The following is a 26,730-nucleotide window of genomic DNA, read 5'->3' as shown; positions in this document are numbered from 1 at the left end:
CTTTCCTCAAGCCTTCCATGGCACCTGCACCCTCTTATCTGAGGACCTTGCCTTGTACTTCACTGAAAAACTGGAGACAATTCAACAAAAGCCCCTTTCTCTCCTATCTTCTTAGCAAAGATACTGAAATAGTTTGCCATTTTTTTCTCCTGTGTATTAGGCAAACAGAGGTTAAGTGACTTGCTCAGGGTGATACAGCTAAGTGAATGTCTGAGGTTGTATTTGAACTCAGGTTTTCCTGACTCCAAGCCCAATGCTCTATCCACTGAGCCATCAAGCTGCTCTGAAGGTAGGCTGGGCCTGGCACATAGTAGGCATTGAATTCTTCTTCTTAATTAATTCTTATTAGATGAGTGATTTTAATATCTGAAAAGAATGTGAATTTTTTTGTACCATTCAATGAAATGTCATTCAGTTTTCCAATTAGGTTCTTTCCTTCTCTATTTTGAAGATTCATTTTGCTCTTGGTAAGAAAAATCTAATTCAATCCAATTTTACAGATAAGGAAAATGAGGACTTGGGAGGTTCTCTAACTCCAAAGTTCATCACTGCTCAAAGTCCAAAGGCTCTGGTCATTGTTATTCTCTGTCTTGTTGAGAAAATGCCAACACAGATCATCTCTGTACACACACAGATACAGACATACCTGCACACACATGTGTGATCCAGAAGATTATTTTCCTGTGAAAATTCTGCCACCCACTGAGACCAGGGCATGGCCTCTTTGACTGAACTTCTGGATTAGGAGGAAACTGGAGAAGTGGGAGGCACCTCAGGTCTTGGAGAAGAAAACAATCTTCATCAGGAGACTAAGACACGCTGTCTCCCTCTGGAAGTGTCCACGTCAAGGACTCCCCAACAGTGCCTGAATGAACAGGTACTCTGGTGACCTCCAGTCCTCAGACTCACACCCCTGTCTGTGCTGGCTCCCTTCTCAATCGCAGACCCCTTCACATCATACTCATGAATCTCTCCTCCCTTTAAATTATCTCCAATCATACCTTGCCATGCCCCAACCCTGGACTACGCCCATCCTCCATCTCCTCTCCTAGGCACATGCTACTGAGTGGAGATGGAGAAGTCACAAAATCATGTTGATTGGGTCCACTACAAATTTATATTAGTTAATCTCAACTGGGCTCTCATTGCAGCAAGGCAATCTTTCTACTCCTTGACTAGATATCCCACTCTCCACCAGTGGCTGAGTCAAACCTCATATCTCCTCAAGGCTCTCATATTATCTTTTTTTCCCCACCCTCTCAGCTGAGGATTTTGTCTAGAACTTCACTGAAAAAAAATGTGGTTATTAGCTGATGGAGGAGATAACTGGTTAGCTCAATGGATAGAGCACTGGGCCTGGAGTTCAAATCCAGCCTCAAACACTTACTACCTGTGCGACCCTGGGCAAGACACTTAACCTTGTCTGCCTCAGTTTCCTCATTTGTAGAATGAGCTGGGGAAGGAAATGGCAAACCACTCCAGTATCTTTGCCAAGGAAACCCCATGGACAGCTTTGGCACATGCTATGGGTTACAGGGTCACAAAGAGGAGGACGCAACTGAATGACTGAACAACAAATTTGCTGACAGAGCTCCCTCTTCTCTCTTTCTCCTCATCTTACATCCCTCAGACATCACCTTCTCTCATCTCCACTGCAGTTTTCTGATGGAGAGGGGGCCCTTTTCTTTGCCAGAGCCAACCTCCCTCTACGCACCCTTGATCCCGAGCTTCCCAATATTTCCCAAGAGACTGTCCACTATCACCCCCACCCTCTACTCTTCACTTTCCCCATTGCCTTCAAGTAGATCCATGTCTCCCTCACTCTTAGAAAAAAAGCAACCCTCACTTGATCTTATCATCTCATCTAATCCCTTTCTCATCTAAACTTCTTGAAAAAGTTGGCTATATTTAATGCCTTTGGTTTCTCTCCTTTCACTTTCTTCTAAACCCTCTGCAATCTGCATGATATGAAACTAATATGGGAAAATTGGTTGGAGCCAACTGTGAAGGACTTCATATGACAAAAAGATAAGCCATCTGTTATCCTGGAGACAACAGGGAGCCACTGGAGATTCTGGGATAGGGGAGTAACCCTGTTTTGGGAACATCAACCATTTGGCAGCCCTGAGGAAGATGGGTTGGAGAGGAGAGAGACTTAACAGTAGTAAATAAATGAGGAAGCTATTGCTGTAGATCAGAGAAGACACGATAGGGAGCTAAACCAGAGAGTGACCTGTGAGTGGAGAGAAAGGAGTGCATAAGAGATGTTGTGAGAATAAACTGACAATATTTGAAAACATCACCTTTGTTTCTCTTGAAGCACTTCACACAGGTAAGTACACCTGTTCATTCTTAGTATTGGTCTACTCTTGTCATAGGATCATAGCTGATAATAGATTAAGAGCCGTAAGGAAACTTGCTGTTCCCTAGTCTAATCCCAAGGTCAGTTAGGTGGTGCCATGTAACCTTATTACACTCTTGTCTATTATAACCTTGACCAGTTCTCTCTGACCCCAGATTCCTCCTCCTTCCCTACAGATAAACTCAGACTGACAGGCTGACTAGATAACAGCAAAGGAAAAGGAAGCATCAAGTTATTGTAGAAAGAGCATTGAATGAAAATGTAAGGCAGGTGTGCTAGAGCCTGTTCAAACTAGCTCAGTAGAGCTGATGGTCAAATTTTGAGCTTTTACACCTCCACAACTGGCAATAGCTACAAACTAGGATTTGATTTATCATTTTGCTGATTGTTTAGACTTAAGAAAGTGATAGAGAAAAATGCAGATTGTTGGGGTGTAGGGTGAGGTGGAGAGCTGGTTGTTAAATATTTACCAGTACACCTCTGGAACAGGAGGGCCTAGGTTCAAATCTCTGATATTTACTACCTATGTGAGTTTGGGTAAGTCACAACTTCCCTGGTTTTTAGTCTTCTCATACGTGAGATGAGAGTGTTTGACAAGATGACTGCTGGGGTCCCTTTCAGTTCTAAATTTACGATCCTATGAATCTATTCCCCATAGGTCACACACAGACAGACAGTAACTGGAAGAACTGAGATTCGAACTTCAGTCCTTTGACCCCAAATCCAGTCCTCTTTCCACTCTATCACACAGAGGTCACATCAGTTGTTATCAGTGCAAGCAAATACCTTTAAAAGGATATCCTGGATGACTCTATTGATGGGAATCCCATTTCCCATGAACTGATTTACACCTGTTGACATCTCCAACCTTCTGCTATTCAAAGTTATTACCAAGAATAAAAATATTTGGGTTTGTTGAAAACTAGACAAAGAACAACTAAATACAGCCAACTCTCTATTATCTGGGAGAAAAAGTCAGCTTTTCTTAAATATCTTAAAAACCTTTTGTGAGGCAATAGTTTTAGCCTACGCTCTAGTTAACCCTTTCCCTTGCACTATTTCCAAGAAGCAAAAATGACTAGTTCAAGATTTTTCCTGCTTTATTTGCTCCTATATTGTCAGAAGGCTAATAAGTTAGAAGTCACATAAGGGAAGCAGGATGTAGAAGGAATTTTAAAGTGTAAATAATCCATTCTCTGGTTCATTAGCACTTGGGTAGTCAAGAGTGAAATGTGCTTTGTGAAATGTGTGTCCCGTGGTCAGCGGAGGTCAGTAGGTGGGTTAAGAAAGTTGCTGCTGCTTGCTACCCAGGTCGGGGTATCTTCAACAGTTCCATTGGAGAAGCCTCAGAAATAGATGTTCAATTCCCAACACATGCAGGCATTCTTGACCCAATCCATCTAGTCCCTAGCTTCCACGCCTTCCCCCAGAGATGAACACAGATTGACAGGCCTACACCAGAGCCACTGGAAGCAGTGTGGTACAGTGGAAAGAGCCCTGGTTCTGGAGCCTCAGACTTTGATGTTTAGTACCTGAGTGACCTTGACCAGCTAGGTGGCCCAGTGGATAGAGTGCTGAGCCTGGTGTCAGGGAAACTCATCTTCCTGAGTTCTTGTTGTTGTGTTCATCCTTCATTGTTGAAGAAGACCATGACATCAGGGAAATGATGACACAACTGCCACTTGACTTTGTTTTGAGTGAGGGAAGGCTGTGCAGGTCACCAGCCTCACTTTCTCCTCCTGAGCCATCTGAATCCAGTGACCAGATATTCATCAGGATGACTGGAGAAGGCCCAGGATGCCATGGGAGACCTTGGCCTTTTTAGGCTAGGCCTTTTGACATACTCACTTCAAGTGAGGTAATGCCCATTGAGTGAATAGCCTCTTTAAGAAGTAGTCAGGGAATGACCCTTTTAATGAGCAAAAGAAAAAAGTAAGTAAATCAAAGTGGGAGGGAAAGAGAAACTGTTAGTATTGATAATCACTGTAAGCCAGCCATTAAGTGGAGCCTGGGCAAGGACCTATTGTTGTCCAACCTATGGGCTTCAGAGTGCACTGGATTTAAGGTTTGGAGAAAAAGGAAGAAAGGATGGAAGGAAGGAAGGAAGGAAGGAAGGAAGGAAGGAAGGAAGGAAGGAAGGAAGGAAGGAAGGAAGGAAGGAAGGAAGGAAGGAAAACCTCAAAGGAAAGGGAGAGGGAGACAGAAGGGAGAGGATGAGCTGGGTTACCCAGCTAGCTGAGTCCCCACTCAGGCAGCTCAATCTACTCACAGGTTGTGTTCATCCTTCATTTTCGAAGAAGGCCTCAGTGACATCAGAGAAATGATGACATGACTTGCACTTGACTTAGTTTTGAGTGAGGGCTGTGCAAGGTCACCAGCCTCACTTTCTCCTCCTGAGCCATCTGGGTCCCTCCTGAGTTCTAATCTGACCTCAGACACTTTACTAGCTGTGTAACTCTAGGCAAGTCACTTCACCCTGTTCACCTCAGTTTCCTCATCTGCAAAATGGGCTGAAGAAGCAAATGGCAAAGTACTCTAGGATCTTTACCAAGAAAACCTCAAACAGGGTCACGAAGAGTTGGACATGATTGAAAAATGACTCAACAACAGCAACCTGTGTCACCTTGGGCAATTAATTTAATTTTCATGGGCCTGTTTCCTCACTTGTGAAATAAGATGGGGAGGGAATAGAAGGCCCCTGCTGTGTCTTTTCCCTCTAGATTTATGATCCTATGAATCTGTTCTCCACAGGTCACAAATAGATGGACCACCTGCCTGAGGATTGTCCCAAAGGCCATAGAAGAAAGTGAAAATACAAAAACTTGCACACGAAAAATTGGGAAAGAGAAGCCCCAGACTTTAAATAGGGGAAATCCCTCAGTGCCCAGACTAAGACAACATAACAGTACTGAATGCGCAGCACTTCCACTGCAAAACCCAGAGGGCCTCAATCAACAAATCAGTAATGGAGAGGATCTCAAAGGGTTGCATAAGATAAAGGCAAAGAGTGAATGTGAGGGTATATTCAATGATCAATTAATTAGCAAGCACTTGGTAAATTCCTACTATGTAGCAGGCCTAAAGTACACAAAAACAAAAGTGAAACAACATCTGCCCTCAAGATTATATTATGGATTATGAATTACAATTATGGAGACTGAATGCAGATCCAAGCATATCATTTTCTCTTTTTTGTTGTTTTTTCTTGTGGTTTTTCCCTTTTATTCTGATTCTTCTTTCACAACGTGACTAATGTGGGGATATGTTTAATATGACTGTGCACATATAGCCTATATCAGATTGTTTGCCATCTTGGGGGAGGGGGAAAGGGAGAAAAAATTGGGAAGTCAAAATCTTATAAGAGTGAAGGTTGAAAGCTATCAAATACTGTTAAGTGGGAAGAAGTAAAGAAGTAGCTTACATACTACACAACAACACTGTGCAGCAATCAGCTATGATGGACTTGGCTCTTCTCAGCAATGCAGTGACCCAAGACAACTCCAAAAGACTCATGATGGAAAATACTATCCACATCCAGAGAAAGAACTGAGGGAGCCTGAGTGCAGATTGAAGCAGACTATTTTCAGTTTCTTTATTTTTTTGTTGCTGGTTTTTTTTCCTTTTGGTCTGTTTCTTCTTTATGGAATTCTACTAATATGGAAATATGTTTTACATGATTACATATATATAACCTATATCAAATTGCTTATCATCTTAGGGAGGGAGTGAGAAAATTTAAAACTCGAAATTTTCTTAAAAGTGAATGCTAAAGATTTTTTACATGTAATTGGAAAATAAGATACTTTTCTTAAAAAGAGGCTTATATTCTGTTAGGGAAGATATTATGTGCACATATAGGTATATATGAAATAAATAAAATGGGGTAGGGGGAGAAGGAAGCACTAGCTTCTAGAGGAGAGTGGCAAAGGTTTCTGGTTGAAGATTGGGTTTGAGATGAGCCTAGAGCAGGGGGTTCTGAAACTTTTTTGTGTTTCTTTGGCAGCTAGCAAAACCTATGGTCCTTTCTCAGAATCACGCTTTCAAATGCATAAAAGAAAATTCATAAGATGGTAAAGGAAACCAGTTATATTAAAAAAAAAAAAGCATATTTTCCCCAACCAAATTCACAGACTCTATAACATCTATGGGGACCCAGGGTTAAGAATCCCTAGTCTAAAAGGAAACGAGGTCTCTTTAGAGTGGGAGGTGAAGGAAAAAGTAGGAGGAAAGGTGTTGTCTTTTCATGTGCTGCCAATCTCTTCCTTGAGATTGCCAGCATCACTTGGTGCTTGATTATCTGGTGGGTATGGCTTTCCATGGGGAGGGAAACTCTCTTTTGCCCCCAAGAAGACTTAAGAGCAGAAAGCTATCTGTAGAATCATTGCAGGGTGAAGGAGGAATAACGAAAATCTGGAATAGGGAAACTATGACTACGTTCAGATTGTCAATCATCGTCCCCCCAGGGTTCCCTTTGACCCAAACCTAGCACTGAGAGGAAAACAGACATTTCTCTGAACCCTGTGAGAACTGGCAAGCTCCAGGGCCACAGGGTATGGGATTTCTGAATTACAGCATGCATTGTGGTTTGGGAGGGGTCAAACTGGCCTCAAGGTAGGAATGTTATTTCACCCAAGAAGAATATTAGAATGTTAGAACTAGAAAGGACAGGAGAGATCACTTGATTCACCTCCCCAGACCCTCCATTTTACAAATGAGGAAACTGTGGCCCAGGGAGTTTAAGTGACCTGTCCAAGATCATCCAGTATGTTGAAGAGCCTGGACTAGACCCTAGGTCCCTAGATTCCCAGATCACATTACAAAGAAATATTTCTATTTTATCAGCAACAAAATAGCCATATAAAATTAGAGCTGGAGTTAACTTGTTCTGAGATGAGAAGAACATTTAGGGATCTGCAGCCCCTCGTATCATCAATGAATAAGTAATATACCCATTAGATTAATAATCACTAGTCAACATGAATAAATATAGTTGGTGCTTCATAATGCTTGTTGATTCAGTGAATGATAATTACAGCTAACTTTAGGTTAGAATGTAGAACTTTAAGATTCATATAGCAATTGGTGTATATTATTTCATTTGATCCATATAACAACTCTGTAAGGTGGGTGCTATTATTATCTCCATTTTTCAGATGAGAAAACTGAGGTACAGAGATATTCAGTGACTTGCCTGGGGTCACACAGCTAGCAAATGCCTGAGGCAGGAATCCAACTCATGTCTTCCATACTCCAAGGCACTCTATCTACTTCACCAAGTTACCTTCCTATATGAATGTCACCATGTACAATATAACACATAAGGTAGTATGGTCCAGTAGATAGGGTGTGAATCTTACAGGTGGTTCACGTACTGCCTCTGATATTTACTATCTGGGTGCCTAGGGACAAGTACTTTTACCTCTCTGAAACTTAAGCAGCTCTAAAAGTCTGCAAGTTATAGACTGGTTAAAATCTGTTGGGAAAGGGGGCAGTTCTCAAACCCACAAAAATCATAGATCCTTGTTATATGGACTTACATATAGATGTATATAAATCCTAAAGGAATGGGATGATAAAAGACAATGCTGAGTTAAGGGAATGAGGCATCTCCACTCAGCTAGACTTATAACCTCTTCCACATTTCCCTTGTGAAAGCAAAAGTGAGAATATAAATTTCTTGAAAATGCCTATTTCACAAAAGGCCTTGTCTAGTGGCTTATCACAACAGGAAGGGGACCCATAAAGGCTGCATCCATGGAACACAATCAATCAATTTATTAAGAATTTGCTATACGTCAGGCACTATGTTAAGTTCTGGGATACCAAATGAAGCAAATGAACGTTCCTACCCTCAAGGGGCTTACAAGTTCTGCTGGGTCCTAACATGAGGTCATAGAATAATAGATTTAGAGCTGAAAGAGACCTCAGAAGCCACCAAATCTCAGTTTACAAATGAGAAAACTGAGGTTCATAGCATTGAAATGACTTCTCCAGAGTCACTAAGTACTACTAAGTATCTGAGGCCAGAATCAAACCCAGATAATAGTCATTATAATTTATAACATTATAATTATTTTTACACTTATATAATAGTCACAACACATAGTATATAATAGAATATAGTATATAGTATAATATATTAATTTATTATATTATATATTATTATTATCATTACTATAGCGCCTTGAAAGTTTACAAAGTGCTTTACAAATATTATCTCATTTTAACTTCACAACAACCTTGGGAGGTAAATGGGAGGTAATACTTTTCCTTACTTTATAAATGTGAAAGCTGAATCTGAAAGGTACCTTGTGCAGGTTCCTATGGCTAGTAAGTGTCAGAGGTGGATTTGAACTCAGGTCTTCTTGACTCCAAATCCTGTCCTCTATCCACTGTACCATCTAGATCTATTCACTAAGCCATACTTCTCAAGTTAGAAAAGCTTTGAATATGAACCTAGGAACAGACTTTATGTCAGTCACCCAAGACCCAACCATCCAGAACCTTTTTAGTGTCTGGGACCCCTTTGGCAGTCTGGTGAACCCTTCTCAGAAACGTATTTTTCAATGCATACAATAAAATATATAGGCCTACAAAGGAAACCAATTTTATATGTCATTCTTTCCCATCCAAATTCTCCAGTCTTTCCTCCCTGCTTTCCCCACTGAGAATCACAACTCTCAAATTCCACAGCTGGAGGTCTGGCCACCAGATGACGTAGTTTTTGATCCATGTAACTTCATGATGACTGACCATCTGCTATGGTGTGAGGGAGAGGCACACTCTCAGGGGAGGAAGTACTCACACCAATGAAATCAGGGAGGTTTTGCAGGATTGAAAGGGAAAAAGTCTCATGACCCCGGCAAGCTGTCTTCACCCATCACCTCCAGTAGGAAAGAGAAAGAGAGAGCATACTCATGACCGTACCTGTGGCTGCAGGAAAGAAAACTCCAAACACGGTGAAGAAGGACTCCCCAGGACTGTAGTCTGGCAGCGTGTTGTTGTGTAGCAGTTCTGGGGTGTACCCCACAAAGCCATGGTCTGAAACAGGGAAAGGGCAGGAGAAAGGGGGTCAGAGGGTATTTCTAGTTTATAAGTAAAAATGTCTGTTGTCATTTGACCTTTCTACGCTTCAGTTTCCTCATCTGTCAAATGAGGGGTTTGAGCTGTATGGTTTCTACGGACCTTCTAACCCTATTACCCTATGATCCTGTAATCCTATGAATTTAGCACTGCAAATTCATCAACTAAAATAATAATAGCTAGCATTTCCATAGCTCTTTATAGTTGACAAAAGGCATTACAAATATTACCTCCTTTTTAGTCTCACAACAATCCTTGAAGGATGGCACTATTATTATCATCATCCCTATTTTACAGATGAGGAAACTGAGGAAGACAACGGTTGAGTGACTTGTCCAGGGTCATGTAGCTAATAAGTGTCTGAGGTGAGATTTGAATTCATGTCTTCCTGACTCCAAGTTGTGGTATCTTTATCTACTGTGATCAATCATCTATGTATCATTTATATACCACTTTAAAGTTTGCAAATTGCTTTACATATGTTAACTCAGTTGATTAAGAGGTCATTTATTTCTTTTCCTGCAATTAGAATGAACATCACCAAGTAATAGCCATGTTCAAGTCATGATGAGATGTTCTACACGCGAATGCTTATACCATAGGCATAGTTTGCTGAATACCTAGATAAGTATACATTCACTTTTAAAATAAATAGAATTCTGTTAAAATACATGAGGGCAGCTAGATAGCACAGTGGATAGATAGAGTGCCAGCCCTCAATTCAGGAAGACCTGAGTTCAAATTTAGCTTCAGACATTTGCTAGTTGTGTGACCTTGGGCAAGTCACATAACTCTGCTTGCCTCAGTTTCCTCATCTGTAAAATGAGCTGAAGAAGGAAATGGCAAGCCATTCGAGTTTGCCAAGAAAACCCCAAATGGGATCACAAAGAGTCACACAACTGAAAAATGACAACAACAAAATAGCTGAATTAATGAATTACTAAACATTATACTTTTTAAAAAATTATTATGAATTTGACAAACATCAAAATTAACATACAAAAAACAGAAATGGAAGATTATGAGTGAAACCATGAGTTATTATTTGCCACTTATTTTTTTAAGCATATATTAAATACAGCAGTCATAGTAACACTGCCCTGCTTGACTGTGTCCTCTTCTGAACTTTCTCCCCCTGTTTTCTGTTATGCTTAATATGGTTAGATTTAACACAAGTACCTACATAGCAAGTTTTCAAAGAAAGCAAACAGGATCAATAAAAGCAGAGGACTCTTTCAAGGCGCTCTAACTAACTTTAAATCCTTTCTTAAAGATCCATTGGAGATCAAGTCCGGAGCCAACAACACTCATAATTCCAGTTCCAGTGGCATATTTTACAGGGTCTACAGTTAGAAAGCTAGAAGTTAGATCTTGGGATCAAGTTGTCGGGTCTCTGGGAAGAGAGCTAGCACCTGTTCTGTCTTCTACTTCTAGGTACCCCTTCAATGTACACTTGGGAATTCTCTCATTAATCCTTGTTGTGTTCAGTCGTATCCAACTCTTCATGACCCCATTCAGGGTTTTCTTGGCAAAGATATTGGAGTGGTTTTTCATTTCTTTCTCCAGCTCATTTTACAGATGAGGAAACTGAAGCCAACAGGATTAAGTGACTTAATCCAGGGTCACACAGCTATTAAATATTCAAAGCTGGATTTGAACTCAGGTCTTCCTGACTCTAGGATAAGCATTCTATTCAGTACACCATCTATCTGCCCTAATTAATCCTTAAATATCATTAATTATAAATTAATCCAAACTTGATTTTATTCACAGAATAACCTTGATTAATGGGTTTTTTTCTGTTGGTTGTTTGTCACTGAAGAATAATATAAGAATAAATAAATTTGTACTGGGTTTTTTTTTTGCTTTTATATGATTTAAACTTCTCTGAGTATCCCTTTCCTCTCCTAGAGAAACATTCTATATATCATAAAACTTTTAAGGAAAAAGAGAAGAAAAATCACCAAAATCAATCAATACATAAAAAGTCTGAAAATATTTGCATTGTTCCATATCCCCAGACCTCTCTGCCCTCTGTAGAAGAATAAGTGAGAGATGTATGCATTATTCCTCTTTGAAACCATGTTTTCTATTTGTAATTCTGCAATGTTCACTTTCATTTTTGCATTATATGTGATGGTTGTCCTTTCCATTTACTCTATTGCAGTAACTGAGTATCAGGTTTTCTTGGTTCCACTTACTTTACACTGCATCAGTTTGTGTAAGTCTTTCCATGTTTCTCTGTATTCATCACAATCACCATGTCTGACGGCACAGCAATACGCTGCTGAGTAATAACTCAGCAGATCTAAGAAGGAAGTAGTAATTCTAGCTCCTCCAACCTAATCATTCTACAGCTAGAAAATGTACCAAACCAAGTCCTGCTTAGGAAATATAAGGGAAAAAAAAAAATCACAGTAGTCATTTTCCAGCTCAGGGAAATGGAGAGATTTGTAGATACCTGGGATAACTGTGAGCATCGTGGTGAACACTGCTCCTAGTCAGGAGCATGCCTTATGTAACCTTCTAGTGCTAAGGAACTGAAAGAAAAATGAGGCTGTGCCCAAGGGCAAGAAGAGGTGCAAGACCCATAGCAAGGCACTGAAATCTTGTGTAGGATGTGTGATACCTTGTCACTCACTACTCACTGATCCAGGGTACAATGGGGTGGGGATCTGCACCCAGAGGTGGTGTCCAGGGATAAGGAGACCTAGTCTATGTACTGAACAAAGAACAAATTCAGAAGCATACGCTAGCTGCATGGTTCTAACCTCAGGAGTAGAATGAGATCTTAGGTCCAGCCTCCACCCCAATCTGAAGTCTGCAGTGGAATAACCAGGGCAGGAATACAAGACCAAAGGGGAACCTATAGTTTTGTCACTCTGAACTTTCAGTGTCCCACTTGACTGATAGCAGCAGTCTACTGGAACTTGCAACCAGGGACAAGCTCACAGGCATATTGTGCAGACCCAAACCCAGGTCAGGAGATTGTTGAACGCAGACTAGAAGGGCAGTGATCAGAATTTGGCCCAGATGACACTGTTTTGGGAGCACTGAAAGCCTGTAATTTCCCCAGTCTAAACTATTTCCTAAGATCCTGTAATAACATAATACTCAGTATCCTCAGAAAGGAGAAGGACCCAAGAAGATAAAAACTCAACTTAGATATTCCTCCCAGAAGTATTTAGAGACTATCCCTAACACAAAGTTCAAAGTCAAGAAGTAGACTGAAAGAATGAGTAAAAACAAACAAAAAATCCCACTATAAAGAGTTTATAGAGCCCCCAGGAGATGCTCAAGATACAAAGCTACAAGAAGAAAATTATTCCAAAACATTTTCAGCAGAGCTTTAATGGAAAACACAGCCTGTACACAAGTCTAGTCAGAAAGTAACAATGTATTATTTTTAAGAGCTAAAAAATGATTTTAAAAACTAAGTGAGAGCTCTATAGGGAAAAATGGAAAAGAAATCTCTCTCTCTCTCTCTCTCTCTCTCTCTCTCTCTTTCTCTCTCTCTCTTTCTCACACACACACACACACACACACACACACACACACACACAGAATTGGAAAGACAATTAACAGCTTGGCAGGAAAGGTACAAAACCTTGCCTAAGCAATAAACTCCAGAAAAATTAGAATGGACCAAATAGATGCCAGTGACTTAAGGACACAACAAGAAATGCTAAAACATAGTAAAAAGATTGAGAAAAATTAGAAAAAAAATATAAAGCATCTCATACCAGAAAGGCAAAGTAGAACTATAAAGACTATGCCAGTTACCTTTGAAAAAGAAAAATGAATATTATAACCAAAACCCAAAGCTTCTAGGTCAAAGAAAAATACTGCAAGCAACCAAAAAGAATTTAAGTATCAAGGAGTGATAGTCAGGATCACCCAAGATTTAGCTGCCACCACTATAAAGATAACTTAGAATGTATTATAGAAGGTAAAAGAACTAGGTTTACATCCAAGAATAACTTACTTAGTAAAAGTGACTATAATATTACAAGGGGAAATTTGTACCACAATTTATTTAGCCATTCCCCAATCAATGGGTATCTACTTTGTTTCCAGTTCTTTGCTATTATAAAAACTTCCCCTATAAATATTTTGGTGTATATGGGGACTCTCGTCTTGTCAATGACGTCCTTGAGGTATATACCTAGAAACAGATTCTCTGGGCCAAACAAAGGGCATGGACATTTTAGTCACTTTATTTGCAAAATTTCTGTATTGACTTAGAGCTTCATCAACAATGTAATAGTGTCCCTATCTTTCCACAAATCCTCCAACACTGACTATTGTCATCTTTTGTTATTTTGCCAATTTGCTGGATATGAAGTGAAACCTCAGAGTTGTTTTGATCTACATTTTCCTTATCAGTAATGATTAGGAGCATTCTTTCATAAGGTTTAAGAACTTACAATTCTTTTAAGAACTGTTCATATTTGTTGGGGAATGGTTTTTTTTTTAGTGGGGTGTGTGTGTATATGTGTGTGTGATAAATAATATATACATGTGCATATATGTACCAAACTCTTATCTGAAAAAAACAAATAAAAGATTTTCTTCCCATTTCACTGCTTCCCTTCTTAACCTAAATGCATTAATTTGGGGAAGTTCTTCAATTTCATTAATCAAAATTATCTATTTTATCTTTTGCAATTAACTATCCTTTTCTTAGTTGAGATGACATCTCCTATAAATAGCTTTGAGACATCTATGATCTGTTTCTCTTCTAATTTTTTTTATGGTATGGTCTTTAATATTAAGATTTTAAATTGATTGCGAAATACGTTTCAAGCTGTTGGTCAAAGTTTAATCCTTGCCAGTCTGCTTTCCCAGTTTTCCCAGAAGTTCTTATCAAATAGGAAAAGCTTTCCTAAGTAAATTTATGTTTGAGAGTTTTTCAAACCCTGGTCTATTGAGATCCATTGTTTCTGATTCTCCCTTTAGAATTTCTTTCTAACATACCTTGAATTCTTATTTTAAACCCGGACCCCTCCTAGGTTGGTCACACTCTGGAACCTCAGACCTGGTTTCCATCACAGTCTCTGAAAGCAGCTTTCCTTAGTTTACCCTAGCTTTCATCCTCTGATGTGCCAGTAGGAGTATCCTTCCCTGACTGCTGAGGAAATATTTATTATTCCCATTTTTACTCTCTCCTCCAACCTTGCTTCTTTCCTTGCCCACAGAGCAAAAGCTGAAAGAGATGCTGGGCCCACATGGACACCCCCATGCCACCCAGGGCCCCTGATCTCCTTTGATCTTTTCCAAATTAGACGGGAGTAATTTTCCACTTTCTCTTAAAGAACAGAGGAATTCAACTACTCACTCAAGCGTCTCTTCTTAGCGCTGCCTAGCAACAGGTGCAGCCCCTTTTCATAGCTACACCTTGCCTCCATCCACACTGCTATAGTAACCATTCTTCACAACCGCTAAGAACTTATGTCCCAACCAGGAAAAACAAAGCATTCTGACCTGAAGACTTCTCAAGGTTTTTAAATAGGCTTAAATGGAGAGGAGAGGAGCCTTCTGCTATCTCATCAAAGGAGCTTCTTTTGCACAGCGTGTTTCCATGGTTTTTAAAATGTCGGGTGTCCTTGGCCAAGGAACGCCCCATAGGCTGTGTGTTATGAGGCTCCTGCTTCGGAATCATCCCTGAGAACAGGATCCCAGACTCATAGTCACCCCTGTGTTTTTCTTCTCCCAGCCCCCTGCTCTTCTTGTCTCTCTGTCCAATCCCACTCTGTCCAATTAGTTGCTAAGTATTATCAAGTCTCTCTTCAGCATCTGTCATCCATCTCCTTCTTTCCACACATATAGTAGGAGCTTAATAAATGTCTGCTGTTTTGACTAGACTTGAAAAAAATCAACCCTTGTGAAATAGTATTGCTTCCACGGGAGCTTGAGGTCAACCAGTTTCTCTGGCCTGAGCAAAGGCTCCTTGATACATCTAGCAGCTATAAGCTGTGGCGGATAGGGCATTGGCCCTGGAATGAAGAAGACCAGAGTTCAAATTTGATCATAGACATTTATTATCTGTGTAACTCTAGGGAGGTCACTTTGCCTCAGTTTCCTCAATTGTAAAATGAAGATAATAATAGCATCTGCCTTGCAGAGTCCTTGTGAGAACCAAACGAGGCAACATTTATACAGGTTCTTGATATGCAGTAGGTGCTATATAAATGCTTTCTCAGGAATTTTTGCTGCATAGGAAAAAAATAATAAAAACAATGGGGTCTAGCCTTTCTCAGGCAGAGGGTAGGATTGGGAATCTGTGGATATCTCTCTTTGGCCTTAACATTTTCCCAGGTGCATTAAATCTCAAACACAGTGCTAATATTCTGATTGACTTTTCTTCTGCAGAGATCATCTTTCCTTCCATTAAATTTGTGGGGGAGGGAGAAGTCCAACCCCCCACATAAAAGAGTCAATTCTCGTTTCCCCACTGGCTGACCTCACTGACCAATATTACAGAAGGGAAAAACCACTCTAGCCAGCTTCTATTACTGCCCTGGACATGAGCTCAACCAAGCCAGACTGACTCACTGATCTCAGCTCCCGCCCAAATTTACATTTATAGAGTACTTTAAGCTTTACAAAATGCTTTTTTCATAACAATCCGTGAGCTAGTAAGCGTCAGAGCTTGGATTTGAACTCAGGTTTCCTGACCCAGGACTCTTTCCATTCTGAACAATGATGCCAAAACTGGTGAGGATCAGGAGGACAGGGAAAGGGATGCTGGGGAACGGACCTCAGCCCCTAACCCAAGAGCCTTGAAATCAGTCTGATGAACAACACATATATCGCGTGGCTTTTCTTTTTAATTCAATTTTGTTTTATTTTCAGTGCCAAATTGTCTCTCTCTCTCATCCCTCTCCTCCCCCACCCATTGAGAAGGCAAGAAAAATAAAATCCATTACTAGTATACATAGACATGCAAAACAAATGTCCATATTAGCCATGTTCCAAGAAAAAAAAGGGAAAGAAAAAGAAAGAGAAGAAAATATGCTTCAGCCTGCGGTCTGAGTCTAACTTTCTCTTTTGGGAGCTGGATAGCAGGTTTCATCATGACTCTTCTAGCACTGATTGCCATGACCTCTTGACCTTCTCTGACAACGTCCAGGTATATGGGAAGAAATTACAAACAAGAATGCCATCTGCATGGAGTGACTATGTAACTGAACAACAGAAATGCTTCAAGCCAGCCACTGAGTCACTGGAATGACGGGAAAATGTAAATGGCCACTTTTTCCTACCCTTTCCCATCTTGGGTGTTCATGACTTCAGCTCATGAGTCACAGAATGAGAACCACGGGACCTCAGAGTTGGAAGGCGCCTCAGAGGTCATACGACTCAAAACCATACCTGGCCAAGAATCCCTTCTATACCACTGCCAACAATCCAGCTTTTGCTGGAAGACTTCAAAGAGAGGGGAGAGTTGGGGCCAGGGATAGTGGGGACACATAATGTCCAGAGGCAGCCCATTCTACTCAGTTGGGGTTTTCTTGGCAAAGAGACTGGAGCGGTTTGCCACTTCCTTTCTAGTTCATTTTACAGATGGAGAAACTGAGGCAAACAGGGTTAAGTGACTTGTCTGAATCACATAGCTAGGAAGTATCTGAGGCCAGGTGAGTCTTCCTGACTCTAGGTCCGGCACTCAGTGTACTGCCCATCTAGCTGCCCCATTCTACTCAAAAGAGACAGCTTTAATTATGGGGTGCTTTTCCTTAACCACCCTCTGTGCTCTTTGCTCTATCCTCTGGGACCAAGTGGATCAAGTCTAATGGCAGGGTCATTGGCTTATCCACCAGTCCAGAGCTGGAGGGACCTGAGGCCATCTAGCCTAACCCCCTTACTTTACAAAAGAGGAAACAGAGGCCCAGAGATGCCCTTACTACTTATCATGCAGGTAATAAGCAAGATTTGAGCCCAAGTCCTCCAATTCCAGAAGCCAGGGCTGTTTCTCTTCCACAGAGCAGCATTTTTGAAAGAAATAATAATAGTAATAACAATAGCTAATATTCATATCCAGCACTTAACACAAGGACCGGCACTGTGCTAAGCACTTTACAATTATCATCTTATTTAATCCTCACAACAATCCTGTGGGATAGGGGCTGTTATTATCCCCATTTCACAGATGAGGAAACTGAGGCAGACAGAAGCGTCTGAAGTTAGATTTGAAAAATCTAACTGTAGGTCCGGCACTCTAACCACTCACTGCACTACCTAGCTGCCAATGTGAAAAGATGGTTATCATATCCATCCGAACTCTAAGTCTTTCTCATCCTGATCAAGCAGCTGAAGGGGCATAGCATTACTCATTATTACCTCAGTTTCCTCTCATCAGCTGGGTAGGTGGTTCCCTATAGAACACTGCTGTCTCTGGAATTCTTTCCAACAGATCAAGTCCCAAGCAGGGTTCCTTCCGCCCTTCTTTCCTCCCAGTTTCCTCTGAGAGAGAATCATTGAGCCCAGGGACTGGCAACCTATGGCCCCAAGGTTAAACCCATCCCAAATCCTGTTTTTGTACAATCTCAGAGAGATACGAATATTTTGGGGGCATCCCCCCACATTTTTAAGAACAATAAAACTTTATTTTAGTGTTTTAAAAATGCTTAGTTCTTGAGTCTGTACAAAAACAGGCAACTGGCACCTGGGCCGTAGCTGGCTGACCCTGAGAGTCAGCAAACATTTACAGGCACCATGCAAAGTGAATGCTGGCTCACTCTACACACTCCACAGGTGACCAGCGACAAGTCATTTGCCTTTTTTGAGCCTCTACATCTTCACCCTTGGGAAGGTGCTAATAATATCTTCATCAGCTACCTTTCAGGGTAACGGGAAGGGTCATGGATGGGAGGCCCTTTTGTAATTATATAAAAGCAAATTATTCTTGACCAGTGACCGAGAGAGGGTCATATTTGCCAGAACCTGGAAACCCTGGGAAACCCTGGAAATGTCACGTCTGTTCGAGGCTGGGTGACACAGTGGAAGGTGCCCTTGAACTTGGAAATCAGAGGAAATTCAACTTTGAGCCTCCCTTCTTCCACTTTGCCCTGGGGCACGTCTCTTCACTTCTCAGAGACAAAACTTGTCTACCCCTTAAATTAGGAGCATCCGGCTTCACACCCTAGTTTACCACATTGTTTTTGCTTTGTTGTGGTGGGGAAAGCTCTTTGTCACCTTCCAACTCCATAAAGAAAGCCCCATGTCATGATTATTTGTTCCGTTATTTTGTCTCCTCTCACTCAGCAGGACTGTGAATTATTCTAAAACGTTTTTGCTTTCCTTCTTATTTAGTTTTTTAAATTAAATTAATTTATTTTTAGTTTTCAACATTCACTTTTATAAGATTTTGAGTTTTAAATTTCCTCCCCCTCCCCGAGAGGGCATACAATCCGATACAGGCTCTACACGTATAAACATATGAAACATATTTCCACATCAGTCACATATTGCTTTCCTTCTTCAAAGAATCCCCCTGTCCTTGACAGAGTTTGGCGAATAATAATCTACCACAGAAGGATTAGAAGGAAACATAGACACAACCAGGTCCAACGCCTTTGCTTCTTACCCAAATGATACATTGGTTCCTGTCTCATGACCTCTATTATGTATTTTGTATAATAGCTCTTTATATTGTAGTTCAAACCCAATACTGGACGGTAAAGTCCTCGAAGACAGGAGCCTTTGTCTTCTTTATGTTTTATCTCAGTGCCCTATAGATGATGGAATGGGCTACCCTTAGAGTCAGGAAGAACTGAATTCAAATCCTGCCCTAGATAGTAGCTGTGGGACCCTGGGCAAGTCACTTAACTTCTTCCCTCAGACTCCTAAAATGGGAGCAATAATAGCACCTACTTTACAGGGTTATTTGTGAGGATCCAATCAAACAGCACAGGTCAAGTACTTGGCAAGACAATGCTAACTGTTAGGATTATTTCACATCCAACTCTTCATGGCCCAATTTGGGGTTTTCTTGGCAAAGTTATTGCAGTGGTTTGTCTTTTCCTTTTCCATTTCATTTTACAGATGAGGAAACTGAGGCAAACAGTTGACTTGTCCAGGGTCACACAGCCAGTAAGTGTCTGAAGCCAGATTTGGACTGATCTTCCACTCTATCTGCCCCGTTATCATTATAGTTGATCCTTAATACACATTGGCTATATTGGATTACATCGAAAAGAACCAGAACTCACTTGCCAGGCTGACTGATGGTAACAAATAGAACTTCCTGTATCCTAGGATTGTAAAGAGGGGGGAAATGGATTCAAATTCTGCCTCAGCTCCTTACTAGCTGTGTGATCTTGGGAAAATCATCCTTCATTCTCTGAGCCTTCATTTCTACACCTATCCATTCCTGCCCTAAGCCTGTAGTCCTATAAAATTACAATCATTCTCAGAGTCTACAGAATTTACATTTAAGTTGGTCACATGATTTTGCAACAAAAGGACCAGAAAACTCACAAACAAAGACCTTTCTGTACTGTTTGAGCTTTAGGATTTAGATGTATGGAAATATACAATATACAAAAATGGCCAAGAGAGATAAGAACGGGGAATTATAAAGACAGGCCAAGAATGAGAGAAAACTTTGAAGCCTGACTCTCTGGGGTTCCCTCCTACCTAGGACTTCATGAACTTCGAGCTGTCTGTGCCTCGCAGACGCTGCCAGTACATTGTGGTTACATGGGGTCAGTTCTCAAGGGCTGGAAGCTGAACTCCACCCTCCCGTGACTTTAGCCAAATGCAACAGGGTCTGTGCTCCAGCCAAAACCAAGACCATCCTGCAGCAGAAAAATCAAACCATCCCTACAAGGGACCTTCCAAACCATTCCCCAGTGACATCCAGAGAACTGGCAAATGCACAGGAAGGTCAGCCAAGGCAGCTACAGTCTTGGCGGCAGGGGCTCTTCTCTGGATTATTTAGGCTGGAAAGCCCCCTGAAGCCTATACAAAGTAGATGGTGCCACTGCTTTTGTGGATAACTTAGTTTTTCTCAATACAGCCCCTGCTCTTACAGCCCAGCCTTCCCCAGAGCTGAGGTGGAGTTGGTGCTGCTGAGACACAGCTATCTCTTCCTCAACTTCCCCCTCGACCCCCTCCACACACTTCCAACACATCCCTTTCTGAGGTCACCCTCCTCGCTTCTTAAGTTAGAGAGCCTGCCTTTTCCTGGGAACAGAGGGTCGGACAATGGGAGAGGCAAGCCCTGCCAGGAATAGAAAGAGGGGAGGAAGGGCCTGGGAGAGAGGAAGGGAGGGAGGGAGAGGAGGAGAGAAGGCTGCCTGGACCCCAGGGGAAGGGAGGGAGCAGGGAGGGGAGGGGCTTCAGAGATCACAGGAAGAGTAACTATGGAAGGAAGAGGAAAGGAGAGGCTGGGAGCAAACGGATTCTGGGAAGCCAAACACACACACACACACACACACACACACACACACACACACACACATACTTCACACTGAGGGGCCATGTAAGAAAGTGAAAGGGCAGAGACAAGGGATTCTAGTAAAGGAGTAAGTAAGGAATTGGATGTCCTTGAGAGAGGGGGAGAACAATGTTCTGCCAACTGCAGCAGCTGTATGACCTTGGTCAAGTCATTTCCTGTCTCTGAAAGTAGGGGGGAAGGGGAAGAAGGCCGGGGTTACATTAGAGAGAAGATTCCCTCCCAGATCTAACATTCTACACTGTGAATTTTCCTATCTAATGGGACAGGGACATGTAGGTGAACCACAACACAAGGAAGATGAGAAGAGGGTGGAAGGTGGGGCTGCAGAGGACACGTAACCAGATGAAGGGGGTGGGTGTCAATAAGAGTGAGGGGAGAATAAGATCCCAAACCAAGAGCAGATTCTATCAGAGCATTTACAGACCCAGAGATTGAAGGATTAGACATAATCTCATCCAACCGGCTCATTTTATGGATGAGGAAACTGAGGCCCAGACTGGTCAAGCAACTTGCCCAAGGTCCCATCAATAGTTAGTGGCATGTGGAATACTACTGTGCTGTAAGAAAAGATGAGGGCCAACTAGGTGCCCAGTGGGTTGAGCACCTGCCTTGGAGTTAGGAGGACCTGAGTTCAAATCCAACCTCAGATATTTGACACTTGTTAATTATATGACCCTGGGCAAGTCACTTAACCCCATTGCCTCACCAAAAAAAAATGATGAGGTTGATTTTAGAAAAAAAATGGAAGGACTTGCATGAAATAATGAAGAGTGAAATGAACTGAACCAAGAGAACATTGTTTATAGCAATAGCAATATTATTTGAAGAACAACTGTAAATGACCGAATTATTCTGAGTATTACAAATACACAAATCAGCTAAAAGAACCTATGAAGAAAGATGCTCTCCACCTCCAGAGAAAGAACTGACAAATGGAAGTATGCATAGTATGGTTTTACATATACATGTGTGTTAAATAGTGCCCTTCTCTAGTGCAGGATGGGGAGGGAGACCATTTGGAACTTTAAAATGGAACAAACATACATTAATTTTTTAAAAAAATAGTGGCACAACTGAGATTCGAAGTCAGTTTTGGTGATTCCTACATTCAGTGTTCTCTCTGTTGTACCATGATGGATGTCTCTAACAGGCCTGACATTCCGGGAGGTAATCAACCTGCTGTGGCAAGTCTGACCAAATGCTTACAAAGCTCCCCTGGCAATAAATACTGACATCACAATGCTGGCAGATGCTGGCCAAGGCCCCCTGCTAGGTTTGACCTTCAGTCAACAAAGAGAGGTAGCAGGCAGTTTCTGAGTGTTTTGCTTGTATTTAATCTTACTATGATGCTCACATTCATCAAAATTAGCTTACGATCAGTGTCTGCAAAGCGATTTACATACAATTTCCCACAACTCTAGGAGGAGGGGGAATAATATGGCACCAATTTGCAGATGAGGAAACCAAGGCAAACAGAGTGAAGTGATTTGCCCAGGGTCACACAGCTAATAAGTTTCTGAGATTTGAACTCAAGAAGTCCTGACTTCAGGCCCAGAACTCTATCCACTGAGCCACCTACCTGCCCTAAGCTATCAGTGGCCATATAAAAAAAATTCTAAACTACTTCTCATTAGGGAAATGAAAATTAAAACAGTTCCAAGACACCACCTCATGTCAATCAGATTGGTTAAGATGACAGAAAAGGAAAATGGTAAATGCTAGAGGGACTGTGGGAAAACAGGTACATTGATGCCTAGCTGGTGGAGTTGTAAAGTATTCCAACCCTTCTGGAATGCAATTTGGAACTAGACTCAAAAAGTTATTAAACTGGGCGTACCCTTTGACCCAGTGATACTTCTACTAGGTATCTCCCAGTAAGATTAAAAGGATAAGAGACTTATTTGTACAAAAAAATGTACATCAGCCCTTCTTGAGGTGGCAAAGAAATGGAAATTGAAAGGATGCCATCAACTAGGAATGGTTGACCAAATTATGGTATATGAGTGTGAGGCAATACTACTATACCATAACAAATGATGAAGGAGATGATTTCAGAGAAACCTAGGAAGACTTATATGAACCGATACAGAGTGAAGTAAGCAGGACGAGGAGAACAATTTATACAATGACAAGAGTATTATGAAGACAATTTTGAGCAGCTCAGGCACTTCGATTTACGCAATGACCAGTCACAATTTCAGAGTACTCATGATGAGATGCATTGTCTGCCTCCTGACTGAAAGGTGAAGGACTCTAAGTACAGACAGAGACATATTTTTCTCAGACATAGCCAATGTAGGGATTTGTTTTGACTATACCTGTTTGTAACAGTTTTTGTTTTTCTTGCTTTGGGGTGGGAGTAGAGGGACAGAATGCCAACCTGAAAATAAAATAAAATTGAGTTTTAAAAATACCTAGTCAAATATGAACTCTCACTTTGGTCAAGAAACTTGATGTAAAATGAATCTCAATCATACATTCTAAAACAACCCTTTTTCTTTTTGACCCTCTCCAATGAATTTGTTCATTAGCTCGTGGACCTCATTCTGCCCATGAATTTGAATTAATAGTAATCAAAAAATTAGATCACATTTCATAGCACTTTAAGGTTTACAAAGGGCAGCAAGGTAGAGCAGTGGAGAGAATACCAGGCCTAGAGTCAGGAAGACCTGAGTTTAAATCTAGCCTCAGATATTTACTAACTGTGCGACCCTGGGCAAGTCATATAACCCTGTTTACCTCAGTTTCCTCATCTGTAAAATGAGTAGGAGGAGGAAATGACAAACCACTCCAGTATCTTTGCCAAGAAAATCCCAAAAAGGGTCACAAAGAGTGGGAAATGACTGAACAATAACAGCTATTTATCTCACAAAGGCATTGTGAATAAACCACTAAACCACTGTCTATCGTTAGCCATGCTTGATAACCTCAGCTGCCAACGAGGTGTTTAGCTAAAATGGCTAAAATGGAAGGAAGAGTCGGACATAACTGAAACAGCTGAATGACGAGACTTACAAAATGTTTTTCTCACAACCACCCTAGGAGGTGCACAAATATTATCCCTATTTTGTAAATAAGAAAACAGATCTAGAGAGTGTAAGTGACTCTCCCAGAATCAATGTCAGAGCCAGGGCATAAACCTAAATCTACAGATGGAGTCCAAGGCTCATTCTACTCTAATATTCGAATAGATGTAAGGTCTCATTGATTTGGAAATTCCCTCCAGTGATGTAAATTTCCACCCAGGCATACCTGTCCATCCTGTGAGAGTCCAGTCCAAGTACCTCCCTAAGTTTGCCCCAAGGCTCTGAAGGTCTTCTATTTCTCCTGACATCGAGAGGGTACTAGTGGAGGATGCAGCCTATGGACTTACTTATCTCATGCTACCCATACAACCAGCCCACCTTCTCTTTCTATCATGCAGTTCCTTTCTGGCACTTTTTACCCTTGTTCGTCTTTGGCATTCCTCTTTGGTTAGATGTTACAGCCAGCCCACACCCACCAGGCTCTTTGCTATTACCCTCCTCTGAGAATGCTGCATTCTGTCCCCTGCAGTCACAAGACAACACACATCGAATTCTGGTCTTAAAAGGATGGGTCTTTACTTTCATGGCAAGTTTGTTGTCATATAAGGGAACTATGCAATTTCCCAGAGGCAATCTGGCCTACTCTTCTAATTTTGGTTTAATTCTGATTCTAATTCATTGTTGATCTCATCTGTCTACCCCAATTTGGATGAGTGTCCATTCAAGCATGCTTTCATCTGGAAAAAGAGATATTCTTAGCAACCAAGACTCATGATAATGATAACAACGGACATTTAAAAAGGACTTTTTAAGTTACAAAGTATATAGGATATTTCATCTGATCTTCACAACAGTTAGGTGAGACAGATAAAATAAATATGATTATATTCATTTTACAGATGAGGAAACTGAGAACTAGAGAGGTTAAATCACTTGCTTAAGGTGGGATTCTAGTCTAGGTCTCCTGATTCCTAGACTAGTGCTTTCGCCACCATCTCATTCTGTTCTGATTTCTCTAAAAGCCTTTTCCCTCTGCTACCCCTTTATCCCTGCTCCCTTGGCCTTTCTCACAAGTACTTCTCCCTTTCCAAAGCTCATCAAAACCTATGAATCTTCACTCCGTATAGACACTACCTCATCTTAAACTCACATCTGCATCGTATAATTCTGTCTCTAGGGAAAATAATTACAATACATTGGAGAGAGGAGCATTTTTCTCCTCCAAGGACCTGATTATTCTTAGTAAAGTTCCATGGAAAGAGAACAGAATTTAGAAGAAAAGGGCCTACACTCAAATCTCAGCTCTTCCACTTAGTACCTGTGGGATTTTGGATAAATTAACATGACCTTTCTGGGTCTCAATTTTTTCAACTGTAAAATGAGAGGTTAGTGGTACATGACCTCTAAGACCCCTTTCAATTTGACTCTGTGTTCTATGCAAGCTCCTGGAGGCAGAAGCAATTCCTCACCACTTTTTAAAAGGACAGTATTTCAAGATTATAAATATAGGATGAAGGAGGGATCAATAGCTACAAAGTGGAATTTGATTTATTGTTTTGTTGGTTGTCTAGACTTAAGAAAGTCTTAATAATGCAGATTATATTTAAAAGTATGTCACTGTTTTCTCCAGAGAGCCTGATGGTTAAGTATTTACCAGCACACCATTGAGTGCTGTGGATCAAAAAATAAGGGAAGTTCTTCTGAAGACTGACTCCAAAAAAAAGTCTTGAGATATGTTCCAAGCATGGTCTCCATTCATAATGAGAACTAGTGAAGGAATATATTGGCAGAAAAGAAAACCTGTCTACCTATGGGAAAGAAAAGGGGAAACCAGGACAAATGTTGCCAGAAAGCAAAATATGAAGGTCCAGGATACAAAATGGTACAGGGCAACCAGGGTGGGGTTATTTTTTTCTAATGAACTCAAACCACAGAAATAGATGCCTGCTATGCTCCCCCTCTCTCACAGCAATGGCAATCCTAGGAATGTCTGAGGAAAAAGAGAAAAGCCATCTCTTAGTTCTCAAGAGTATAGGTCATCTACTTTGTGGATTATTCATGATAAAAGGTTTATTCCAACCCCACTCCCACAATAATACTATCAGTTCAATGTAGATTCAGCAGATGTAAAGTCGTTTTAATATCAACCTATGAGAACATTGATTCCCAAGTCAACAAGAATTCATTTGGGATTACCTGTAGAGTTCCATGCCACCAGGTGGCCACCAGATATTTCTAACTGGATGATCAAGTCAAAAATACAACTTACTCTCTTTTCCCTAAAATCCTTTCCTCTTTCTGACTTCCTTATTTCTATCGAGGGTGCTACCCTGCTTACCAGTCACCCAAGTTCAAAGTCTTAGATGTATTCCTTGACTCTTCACTAATTCTCAATTGCTTAGTCCTATCCATTTCACCCACCCAACATTCTTCACATCCATACTTTTCTCTCTACATGCATGGCCACTCTCTCTAGTTCAGGCCCTGTCAGTTCTTTCCTCGATGACTACAATAGTCTCCTAATTGGGCTTCCTGTCTCTTGTCTCTCTCCATCACCTACACAACTTTAAAACTCATATGCCTAAACCTCAGGTTTGACCCTGTCATTCCCCTGATCATATAGCTTCTCTTGCTCTCTCCTGACTGCAGGACAAACTACAATTTGGCATCTGAAGCCCTTTACAGTCTGGCTCCCATCTATCTTCCCAGGCTTGTTGTATAGTATTTTTCTTCAGGTATTCCATGTCACAGTCAAATTAGATTGCTTACTGTTCCTTAATACATGTCATTCCCTATCT

General features: G+C 41.1%; 1 protein-coding gene across 2 annotated transcripts in view; it reads right to left on the bottom strand.

Moving 5' to 3' along the window:
* Positions 1-26,730, bottom strand: part of SLC12A8 (solute carrier family 12 member 8) — a 188,467-nt gene that overhangs the window by 72,699 nt on the left and 89,038 nt on the right. For both annotated transcript variants that reach the window (XM_072613747.1, XM_072613748.1), the window contains exon 6: positions 9,290-9,403. In XM_072613747.1, coding sequence (XP_072469848.1) covers positions 9,290-9,403 — 114 coding nt within the window. The remainder of the gene's footprint in view (positions 1-9,289; positions 9,404-26,730) is intronic.

Source organism: Notamacropus eugenii, chromosome 5 (assembly GCF_028372415.1).
Source record: "Notamacropus eugenii isolate mMacEug1 chromosome 5, mMacEug1.pri_v2, whole genome shotgun sequence".
Classification (NCBI taxonomy): domain Eukaryota; kingdom Metazoa; phylum Chordata; class Mammalia; order Diprotodontia; family Macropodidae; genus Notamacropus; species Notamacropus eugenii.
This window is presented reverse-complemented; position numbering and strand designations above follow the sequence as displayed.